The 12,336-nt window shown below is 39.8% G+C and overlaps 1 protein-coding gene across 7 annotated transcripts in view; it reads right to left on the bottom strand.

The window, feature by feature from the left end:
* The window catches only part of CPED1 (cadherin like and PC-esterase domain containing 1), a 282,494-nt gene that overhangs the window by 40,233 nt on the left and 229,925 nt on the right, over positions 1-12,336 (bottom strand). For all 7 annotated transcript variants that reach the window (XM_045495428.1, XM_045495426.1, XM_045495430.1 and 4 more), the window contains one exon: positions 4,916-5,033. In XM_045495428.1, the coding sequence (XP_045351384.1) occupies positions 4,916-5,033 (118 nt within the window). The remainder of the gene's footprint in view (positions 1-4,915; positions 5,034-12,336) is intronic.

Genomic DNA, 12,336 nt, shown 5'->3' with positions numbered 1-12,336 from the left:
ACATGTAAAATAGTTACAGCATAATAAAAAAGGCATAATTGAGTAAAAATAGCTGCGTGGTATGAAAAGAGTCTGGGCTCTAGAGACACACACACCTGAGCTCTGCCTCTAGCTAGTTCTGTGGACCTCAGCACTGCATGTTAGAGTCACCTAAAAAGCTTTTTAAAATCCCCATGCTCAGATCGTATGCTGGACCAATTTAATCAGAACCACCCGGTATGGAACTCAGGCGTCAGTGTTTTTTAAATGCTTTTCAGGTGATTCCAATATGCAGCCACAGTTGCGAACCACTGTTTGGCTTGAAAAAATTACTTAATATTCTCTCTATGAGGAAAATACATATGGCACCTGCCATAGTGCCTGATACCCAGCAATCGGTGAATATATTTTACTCCTCTGCCCCCACCTCAAGTAAGCTGTGGTAGTTCAGAACAAAGAAAGCATCACAGAAGTCAGAATTGTCATGGAGCACTTGAAATGTGTTCACGTCTTCTGGATAGACAAGATTTGGAAAGATGGAGTGGGTGGTACTTTGGGTGACGAAGCCACCCTGACAGCAGGGACTGAAGAAATAAGTGGCTTCTACAAAAGATTACATATAGGAGAGAAAAAGGTCTGCTCAGTAAAAGGCATTTCCAAAGTTTCCAAATGTAGAGAAGAGCAATGCTACTAAAAGACGGAGAGGTGCTGGTTTTTGAATGGCAATGTGAAGATTATCCTCAAAAATGCTTGTTTCTCCATCCATTTCTGTTTTGTGATTTTTCTGTGGTTTTCATTTAGAATATAACTTGCTTCTAATTCTGACTTTGCCCTGGAATATAGGGTTTGTAATCAGTAACCAATTTCTTCACATCTTCACGATGATTTGTATTCAGTGGGCATCCTCTTGAATGGGGTGAAATGGGCTTTGGGTCTTGTGTCCACCCTCCTCTTTGCCAGATGAGGTAAACTGAGGCCACAAGAATTAAATGATAGAAATGGGGTCATGCTGTTAATGACAGGTTGGACCAGTCATTAACTGAAGTCTTGGAGTCTCCAATTTTCTGATCCTTTTGTCGTATTAGGCACAAAATCATCAGTTGAAAATGAAATATGGCCCAATGGTCTCTTTGGTAGCACTTGTTTATAGGAAAGCCCACATCAGGTTGTTTTAATGAATGTCTTTATTTTAAAAAGCTGGATTTATTTAGTGGGTTCACCTGTTGATGGAGACTATGTTTAAAAAAAAGATGGGTAATTTTCTTTCTAATAGGATGGTGGGTATGTTGGGGACATAAATGTGTTTCTGCTAATGAGATTATATCTAATAATATTTTGAAGGTCTCTGTTTTCATCAGATCCTTGAGTATTTAAGGGCACATGCATCCTCTCCCCCAGACATTTTGTCCTGCTCTAACCTTGCTGACAGCTAATTTTGTACAAGCTGAGGTCTTCTTTGGCCATTTGCTTCTAAAGCTGAAGAAATAAGTGGCCAATTGCATGCACAAAAATCCAAATATGGGCACAATTAGTTTGTGGGCATAAAATCTCATGCACATCAAAAGGACTCCTGATTGGGTCTCTGAAATCTTGGCCCCAATGCTTCATACTACTATATATTTATACAGTCATAACTCTTTGCATTTTTGTATTGGTTTAAAATGCCCCCCCCCTTTTTTATTGTGATTTAGTAATGCTGCTTGAAATAGACATCTGTATAACATCTGCAAGACTGGAGTTTCTTGACATTTTAAATGATACCAGCTCTTAACTAAAATTGTCAAAAAGAGGGACATGAATTCTATGTTATATATTTAAACATTGAATGAATCAAAGCTGTGATTTCTGAAATAGAGTATGACATATGTTTTAGGGAATGACATTCTGAGGAATAAATAGGGCTTTTGGGAGAAGTTATTTGGTTTATAATTATAGCTTTATATTTAATGCAAGTTAGATTCCAGCCATTTAAGTGAATCAGATTGGCTGACATAATGGAGGGAAGAAACTCAACTTTGTGACCTAGGGCCATGCTGAGATGTAAAATCATATAGATGGCACTAAATCCTGACTCTACACTGTTATAAAATAAAGCAGTTTTCCCTTAAGAAGAAAAAAACACATCATATTTTCAACACTAGAAGTATTAAAGTATAAGTTGTCATATTCCCTCGCTACAAATAAAACATGATAAAATATTTTTGTTTATATGTCGTAAAATGCCTTTGGAGTTATTTTCCTTTAAGGTAAATTATCATTCAAAATCATTGTATAAATTTTTTCTTTCTTTAGATTAGAATTATTTTTTCTTTCTTAAGCAAGAACTTTTATTCTTAGCCTGTGTTTTATAGATTCTTCTCTAAAGGCCTAAAATCAACTTAAAAATACGAGCAAAAGTCACGCAAAATGATATTAGCTAGCGTTATCAAAAAGACACGTAAACCATCATTTCGTTGGCAAGGTGAAAAAACGGACCCAGTTCTGCTAAATAGCTGTAATGCGCTATGAAAATAAGATTTCAGAACTAATCTATGGTCATGCAAGTTAAGGCTGGACTTCCTAAATAAACTTCCTCCCAATGTTGTCCCACCATGACAGCTTCTTTCAGCAGGAGGCAGTCCCACCATCAAGGAAGGAAATCGTCTCTGGCAACAAAACCCATTCGCGCAAACTGCTGTTGCTGATCTCACTTATTTGTTTGGAATCTTTAGATCTTTAGGACCATAAGAGTGAAACAGTTTTCCCTGGTCGATTGTGCCCTGACTGCTCACAGTCTTCTGTGGAAAGGAGGAGGGCTTGGATCTCGGTTTTAGTTCAGCAATCATTTTTGAATCATCTTAGACACTGAAAGATGCATGAGGGACAATCTCTGCTCTGGAGAAACACAATCTAGGGCAGTCATCATTAAAAACGAACTGCTAATGCACCCTTACTATATTAATACACACGCACTGTAATGTAGGTACCTATACTTCCATATTGATGTATTACGTTTGTTATAAAACAAAAATAAGAATGATTAGACATAAATAAATGTGTATGTATTTTAAGCTTTACTGGCTTCATCTTGGGGACTGTCCCATGCCACTCCCTCCTCTTGCTCAGATGTACCATTCCACTTTGAAAACTACTGATTAGAGAAAGAGAGAGAAATTAAACACTTGAAACATAATGAAGTAAGTGCTACGGTAGACATGTGCCCAAAGTATTCTGGGGAGCAAATCAGGGGGTGGGGTGGTAAGGAGAGGCTTCCTGGAGAGGAAAATATAGCATCGGGAGAATTGGACCAAGATGAGAAGACTTTTAGGAGCACAGGGCAGCATGGACAAGAATGTGGAACCCTGCAGCAGCATTATTGGCATGAAGTGAAACCAAGAGGCTGGGAGGAGCTGGGAGAGAGGAAGGGCCAGATTATGGGGCCTAGAAGGGTCAGATTACAAGGGCTGGTATCGTGGGGCTAAGAGATATGGGCTTGACTGGGGAGTCAATTTTGGGGTCTTCTCTAAAGAAGCCTCGCTACTCAAGTTACCAGAAGGTCCCTGTTCGAAGGCAGCATCTCCTGTTAAGGACCAGGCATGGAGATAGCTTCATGACAGGGCCTGGCGTAAGTTACAGCAAATTTAATGAACAGAAAAAGATGCCACTTCTTGAGGAATCTCAGTGCCATATCTTCAACTTTTTGTTGATGAACTTTTGACTTGGTTCAATAGCAGGAAGAAAGTTAAGTTGTTTTATGATTCTCATAAAATGTCATCTGATAAAGAAAATCCATAACTAGACACATCGGGGTCTCCTTTGTATGTAAGAGTGTATATCTCATTTAGCTGAGAATCATAAATCATACCTCCTGACATGTCATAATGGGTAAATCCCTCCCTACGCAGAGACTGTAATTCATTATTTAGAACACATGTTCAAGAACAGGGATATGCCCACGCTTGCTCACCGTGCGTGCCAAATTGCGATTTGTACTGCTCATTTGTGAAACTCATTTCCCATTCAGGTTGTGGTGTGAAGTTCATGGTGAGGGTAGAAAAGCTCCTGAGTGTTTTCTTAGACTTTTTAGATGAAGGGAGACTTGGGGTCGTGAGGCCAGATGGGCAAGCAGGAATCTCAGAGAAGATGCTCCCTGTTCCTCTTATCTTTTTGGAGGCATTTTTGGTCCCCACCTTTGGATTGACCCCACTAGACTCCACTGAAAGAAAAGTGCTGGGGAAGGAGAGAAACAGGGAAAGTGGATAGTGGCACCAAGGTGTCTCATTCCGGGTCTGTTCTAGAATAAGGCAGGATTCAACACTATAATCCCAATTTGCCATTATGATTTTCCTGCTTCTATTAATGCTGAATATATGGGAGACATGAGAGATCATTCTCAAGGATTTTTTTTTTTTTTTTTTATAATTAAAGGAAACGAAACTTGTTTCCTTAAGACAGTTCTTTGGCTGACATAGTCTACGTACTCTGTAGAAATTATAGTACTAAGTGAACTGATAGTGTGAACAAGTCAGATTCCCTGTCCTCGTGCAGCTCACAATCTGGGAAGACTGACACCAAAGAATTAATTACATACTTAGCATTTAAATAATTGTGGAAACTCTCATGGAAGAAAAGCACGGAGTACTATGAAAATGTATAATAAAGAAACAAATCAGAGGCTGAAGAAAGGCTTTCTGGCACAAGTGACTTTTTGGCTGATATCTGTAGATGAATATGGATTCACAAGGCAAAGAGCGGAGGGTGAAGAGAAAACCATTTGATTAACTGAAATATTTCACATATTAAAATAATGCATTAATTACATGTGTTACAGTTCATACTAATGAAAAAGTTGTGTAGTACCTTGATTTTTTTTTGTATAAGGATAGTTCAAATAAGCGTACACTCATCTATATCAAATAATTTTTTTAAGAGAAGTGACACCCAATGTAATAGTCACCTTTTGTGTCCCCAGATGGACAGATCTTTAGTTCAGGCTGTGAAATGGCTTCAATGTAGTCAGAGGAAATAGGCTGTAATCCACAGGTTTCTTCTGGGTGAATCAGCAAACCACAATCCTGCATTAAAATGATAGATAGAAATTAGCTGCAGTGAACATGACAGATAGTAATAAAATCTAAAGAATAAGATTTTTTTGTGCCAAACAAACTTTATAGATAAAAAGGAGCAACTTCTTACCCTTCTCACGGTATTGGGTTGTCAGAAGTTGTTTGTGCTAGAAGTAGCTACTTGCATTGAGGGATAAATATAAATTCCAATGGCAATTCAATCTTTATTTTGGCATTGACATTCATTGTTGCATTAATACTGTCACTGATATTATTACTGCTCTGCCAGTTTTTAAAGAAATGGATGCAAGTTTTACTTTAAAAACATACCTGTGTGTTGTTGATTCATTAAAAATATACTGTATTAGAAGACCATATATCAGGTGAATAAAAAGCCATTAATGTGAAAAAGTGGGAAATATTTGAGGAGAATTAACAGACAAATTCCATTTCAATTCACATTTATTAAGGACCCATGATATGTCAGAAATGGAGTCAAATACATATATTTTTTTCAAAACATGTTCATGTATTTATAAAAATAGGTAGCATCTCACTGCAGTATCATTGTAGAGGCATGATATGTACAACACAATTCATTCTCTAGTCTGACATGTGCAGTGGAGAGCAGCAGTTTGGCTCTCTGAAATCTCTCTTCAACTCTCCCCTGTACTGGCAGGTTAGAATACTCTCATTTTCACTTAGCTTTTCCTTCTTCCCTTCCTTCTTTCCTTCCTTCCTTCCTTCCTTCCTTCCTTCCTTCCTTCCTTCCTCTCTTTTTCCCTTCCTCCCTTCTTCCTTTCTTCCTTCCTTCCTCCTTCCTTCCTTCCTCTCTTTTTCCCTTCCTCCCTTCTTCCTTCTTTCCTTCCTTCCTTCCTTCCTTCCTTCCTTCCTTCCTTCCTCTCTTTTCCCCTTCCTCCTTCCTTCCTTCCTTCCTTCCTTCCTTCCTTCCTTCCTTCCTTCTTCCTTCCTTCCTTCCTTCCTTCCTTCCTTCCTTCCTTCCTTCCTCTTTTTCCCTTCCTCCCTTTTTCTCTTCCTTCCTTCCTTCCTTCCTTCCTTCCTTCCTTCCTTCCTCTTTTTCCCTTCCTCCCTTCTTCTTTTCCTTCCTTCCTTCCTTCCTTCCTTCCTTCCTTCCTTCCTTCCTCTCTTTTCCCCTTCCTCCTTTCTTTCCTTCCTTCCTTCCTTCCTTCCTTCCTTCCTCTCTTTTCCCCTTCCTCCTTTCTTCCTTTCCTTCCTTCCTTCCTTCCTTCCTTTTTCCCTTCCTCCCTTATTTCCTTCCTTCCTTCCTTCCTTCCTTCCTCTTTTTCCGTTCCTCCCTTCTTCCCTTCGTTCCTTCCTTCCTCCCTTTACCCTTCCTCCCTTCTTTCCTCCCTTCCCCCCCTCCTTCTCTCTGTCTCATGCACACACATGCTCTCTTTTTATTGAGGTAAAATTGATATGTAACATTATGTGTGTTTCAAGCGTAGAACATTACAATTCAACATGTGTACACACTACAAAGTGATCTCCTAGCTTATTCTCACAAGGTATTGGGACCTGTACCTTGCCTGTGTCTCTCCATCCTCCTTCACCTGATTCCACTACCTCCCTTTTCATCAGGCTCTCACAGTCTATCATGTTTTGGGGCAGGTAAAAATGCTATTCTTTCTATCGGGAGTGCTTTCCCTCTCATTTTTCCTGGAGAGCGTCTTTTTGTGTTTTAAGTCTCAGCAAAGCCTTCTTGAAACTCTAGCATGATTATGTAGCCCCTCCCTAATCCATGTCACCTCTGCTTGTTTCCTTCATGCCCTTCACCATTTGGTGATAATTTGTTATTTGTGTCGTTTCCCCCAGACTGAATACTACATGAGAGCAAATAATTATTTCACTCACACATATACCCAGTCCCTACCATATAGTAGGCAAATATTTATTGGATGCATAAATGGTTAGGCTCAATTGTCTCTCACTTCATATCATAAATTCTCGGTAATGGAGAGAAATAATGAATGGGTTTGCCCTCCTCTTTGCTCTGTAACTGTCTCTAAGGAGCAATTTCTAGTCACCATCCCTCACCCTTTCACATAGCCTCACACCCAACTCAGATTTCCACATCTCACATGAGAAGGTTCAGGATAGTAAGGAACAAAAGGAACGAGGGTGATGTACAGACTTCTTAAAATCTTGATTTAGTATACATATTTCCATTTTTAAATTAATGACTGAAACTGGAATTTAGAATACTGATTAAAGATTAGGAAAGTGATTTTTGTTAAAGTGCTCCTTATAAAAATCAATTAAAATGACACAAAGTTAATAAATGTTGTGAGGAGTTTTTGTCTGAATAAACATCTATATACAATATGTATGAGTGTGTGTGTGTGTGTGTGTGTGTGTGTGTGTGTGTGTGTGATATCCATCTATACATTTATTTTTGGTGCAGGTTGGACCTTTTTTTAAGGCTAGAAAAATGACATTAAGCATTTACAGAATTGCAAAAAAATGTTTACATTAAACATTAGAGAAGACAATGAGAAATATCATTATACACTATTGATGGGATTGCAAATTAGTTCAGCTACTTTTGGAGGAAAGTTTATACTAAAATAAAAAAAAAAATCACAGACTCAATAGCCTTGATATCAGACTTCTCAGAGTCTACTCTAGAGAAAGCCTTATGTAATGCATAAGGATAGACCAAAATGAACGAACCAATATGGAGAGATTTCTAAGACACATGACTGAGAAAACAACTCAAGAAATGCTTTGTTACAGAACAACATATGCCATGCGAAACACACCATGGACACGCCACCAAGGCACCTAAACTCAGGTACTTCAGACTGAGATGCTGTGTCCAATGTTTTAATAAAAAGATACCTTTCAGTGCATTTATATATTTATGTGTATAGATATAGATAGATGATGATGATCATGATAGATAGGTAGGTAATAGATACATAGATAGTAGATTGATTCATGCAAATAATGTTGAGACATTTCTAAAACTCTGGATTTAGATAAACCTTTGCCTGAAGATTAGTTTGTTTGGGGTCTTTCTGGTGTACGTATGTGTGTGTGTGTGTTTATGGACAAATCCTAATATTCACACGGGGGGCATTAGAAAGTCCAGACCACAGCTGACAGAGTCCCAGCTACTCTCTGTTGAAGCCCAACATGTAATTGACATGGATCTATCACTGAGAAAAATGTACTGTTACATGTGCTGATCTGTGGGGGGCCCAGCTCAGTCACTGAATTAGTGGGTGTGGGCTATTTGGGGTGAGTTAGTCATGGGAGCTTTTCTGAGGTAACATCTGAACTGAATAATGGGAAAATCAGGGAATGAGAACTATGAGAAGAAATGTCATGTCAAAGGCCATAAGATAAGGCAGGAAAAGGATTTATCTGACATCTTAAGTAAAAAAAGAAAGTCATTTTTAAGGAACTCATATGCTGACAATCTACATTTTAATGATCAAATCACAGAATCTTTCTTGAGATGGCATCTCCGAGCTCCTACTCAGAGGAAGAACAATTAATTCATAACATGGTCATAAGCATTTTTGAATACATCTTCAAAATGGAAAAGTATTAATACCTAGAACGTGCAAAGTGCCATGCTGAGAATGCAAATCCCTGACCTCACGTGGCACAGTCTAGCTCATTGTCAGAAGTGTCTTCCTAATCCTGCACTGAAATCTACATCTTATTTGTTCTAATTATCTTCATAGATGCAGCTTAAAAAAAGTTTAATAATACAGAAGCATGTTCTGACTTCAAAGCTTCTGAAACAAATGGACGGCAATAAAGTATGGTAATCTTTTATTTCTTTTTTTTATTTAAAACAAAAAAATATTTTTTAATCTTTATTTACCTTTGAGAGAGAGAGAGACAGAGTGCTAGCGGGGGAGGAACAGAGAGAGAGGCACATACACACAGAATCCAAGGCAGGCTCTAGGCTCTGAGCTGTCATCACAGAGTCCAATGTGGGGCTCGCACCCTCTAACTGCGAGATCATGACCTGAGCCAAAGTTGGATGCCCAACTGACTGAACCACCCAGGCGCCCCGAGCATGGTAATCTTTTAAACTGTTCAGTCGGTTAAGCATCCGACTTTGACTCAAGTCATGATCTCATGGTTCCTGGGTTCCAGCCCTGCGTCAGGCTCTGTGCTGATAGCTTGGAACCTGGAATCTGCTTCATGGATTCTGTGTCTCCCCCTCTCTCTCTGCCCCTCCGCCCCCTCATACTCTGTCTCTCTGTCTCTCTCTCTTTCTCTCTGTCTCTCTCTCTCATAAAAATAAATAAAACATTACATTTTTTTTTAAATAAAATAAAATGAAATGTTTAGTGTTTGCACTTTCTGAATACCCAGGATCCCACGTATGAGCCTTTGATAATAGAATAAACATAATGTAGAACACAGAAAAGCAGAGTGGGAGGCAGACTGAGGGACCACTCCCAGACTGAGTGAACTTTGGCCTGTCTTTGTGTCTGAATTGCTACCTGGCATGGTGCTATTTCTGCCTCAGATGGACGCTCCCATCAGCTACTGTTCTGTGACAGTTGGTAGGATCAGACATGTTGGTTCTAACTAAACAGCCATGACTCTAGGAAATTATTTTTCTTTAAGTTAATTTATTTATTTTTGAGAGAGAGTGGGGAAGGGGAAGAGAGGGGGAAAGAAAGAAAGAATCCCAAACAGGCTGTGCACTGTCAGTGCAGAGCCCGATGCAGGGCTTGAACTCACAGACTATGAGATCATGACCTGAACCAAAACCAAGAGTTGGATGCTTAACCACCTGAGTCACACAAGCACCCCTTACTCTAGTAAATTCTAAGCACAGGAATCAAAGTAATATTGCAAAGGATAGATATAGCAGAGGTTAGGAGAGGGAGAGCAGATTTTAAGGTAAATGAAACTTAGTCATATTCTCCTTTCTGAGGTTTAGGTCAAAGAATATTCTATTGTATTCTGTGTTTCCTTTTTTATTTCTCCTTAGCAGTTAATCTTTGTTTGCAGTTCATAAATCTTAACCCTTTAGGTTAAAGTCTTCACTATTTTGGAAAGCCAAAGCAGCCTGCTGACGTGGACATTATTCATTTTCTGGCTGCAGCCAAACAATGTGACTCTTAAGGTTGAATGAGACAAGCATATGGCTAAATACAGACCTGAGTCTGGAAACAGAGTTGAGGGAGTAAGGAGAAGAAAAATGGTATCTGTGTAACTGGGTGGGCTCTGTGCACAGTTCATGAACTAAGAGAATAGTGGCATACATTGGAAAGAGCACCACTGTGTTAAGGGATCATACTTTCAAATTTTGGTTCCAGCTTTGCCATGAACTGGCTGTATGATATTGAGTAGGTCACTTGATCTAGTTTTCTCAACATAAAATGAGGAAGGGTGGAAGAAAAAGAGGGTGGGAATTGCATTAAATGATCTCTTAACTACGGCAGCAGACAAATGTTAGGTGCCTACAGAATACCCATTCTCCTTTCCTCCTTTCTAACAAAAGACCTTTGTTTTCTTGTGCAGAACAACCTATCTAGCATTAAAAGAAGAAGAAGAAGAAGAAGAAGAAGAAGAAGAGAAGAAGAAGAAAGAGGAGGAAAAGAAGAAGTTCTATTTCTCAGTCTTCTTTGTAGCTAGACATAGCCATGCAACACGATTCTGGTCAAAATAAGTAAATAAATAAAATTAGTAAGTGAATGTGGAAATTGGCTATGAATTTCTAGAAGTTTTGCTTCCCTGATATAAGCTTTGCCTCCTTGATGCTATACATTTTTGGTCACCCTGTTTCTTGATTCTGCTTGGAATGCAGATGTGAGCCTGAAGGGGGAGCAGCCATGCTGTGACCATGAGAGGGCCATGAGCAGAAATTTGAAAGAGCCCAGGGCATAGATGAGGCTACAGAGATGCAGTGCCAACTTTGGGCTGTCCTCTGTGCTTCTTGCTGTGGAAGAGAAACAAACTCATAATTGGTGAAACCACTGTGGAGATAGAATATGCAGCCAAACTTCTCTTTTCCTCTGTCTGTGAAACCTATTCTTCTCGGGCCATATGAATCTTTTTGAGTACTGCCTTAGCTATTAAAAGTGCTTACCCCTACCAGTAACAAAATTTAAACTATCTTGAAAGAAAAAAACTCATTAGCATCTCTCCTTTCTTTCTTCACTGGGGTGATTAGTAATTTGTTCAGGCTCAGGCATATTCAGGAAAATGAATGACAGCGCTTTTGGTCTTAAGTGTCATCCCTTGGAGCCTCAGAGTCTAGATACACAAAAAAGGTGGTATTTAGCAGAGTTGCTTAAAATGGCCTTAACCCCAGAGAGCTCCACATTTAGAGTACATCATTTTGCTGGAGATTTCACAAATTCCTTACTGGGTTGTCATAGCTCTCACTAGAATCCAATGAGATAATTATCAGGGATTTCCTTGTTCAAACATGTGTAGAGTATATATGTTTAGTATATAATTTTAAAATTTTACTAACTTTTTATGAAATGTTGTAGCAACTAACAGAAGAATCTTAAGGTGCCCTTGGTTTTACCCCCTACTTATCCATGAATCCATGATCACTATTTCTTGTTACCAATTTTTCTGGAAACCTATGTAATTCCTTAAAAACATGTTTAGCCATAAAGGAATTTGTGGTGTTTCTCATTTTTGATGTGATATTACCATATTTTTAGAGGCACGGACTATTTGATCTGGTAGGTATTTTTAAATCTTACTTGCTTTTCTGGCCCCATGGAATCACCCTTTTAAGATGAAACAATTATCTCCTTCTCCTACTAAATAATGAAAAATGCCCATCTAAATTTAAAAATACACATTCAGGAATATTCCGGCGATTCCAGGAAGATGGCGGCGTAGGAGGACGCTGGGCTCACCGCGCGTCCTGCTGATCAATTAGATTCCACCTACACCTGCCTAAATAACCCAGAAAACCGCCAGAGGATTAACAGAACGGAGTCGCCGGAGCAAAGCGCAGACGAGAGGCCCACGGAAGAGGGTAGGAAGGGCGGCGAGGCGGTGCATGCTCCACGGACTGGCGGGAGGGAGCCGGGGCGGAGAGGCGGCTCGCCGGCCAAGCAGAGCCCCGGAGTCTGGCCTGCAAAAGCGGAGGGGCCTGACGGACTGTGTTCCGACAGCAAGCGCGACTTAGCCTCTGGGAGGTCATAAGTTAACAGCTCTGCTCAGAAAGCGGGAAGGCTGGAGGACAAAGGGAGGGAGAGCTGCTGAGCCCCCGGACGACAGAGCTCAGTTTGGTGGGGAACAAAGGCGCTCGCCAGCGCCATCTCCCCCGCCCATCCCCCAGCCAAAATCC

This window comes from Leopardus geoffroyi, chromosome A2 (genome assembly GCF_018350155.1).
Source record: "Leopardus geoffroyi isolate Oge1 chromosome A2, O.geoffroyi_Oge1_pat1.0, whole genome shotgun sequence".
NCBI lineage: Eukaryota > Metazoa > Chordata > Mammalia > Carnivora > Felidae > Leopardus > Leopardus geoffroyi.
Note: the sequence above shows the minus strand (reverse complement) of the source record. Positions and strands in the feature narration are given on the sequence as shown.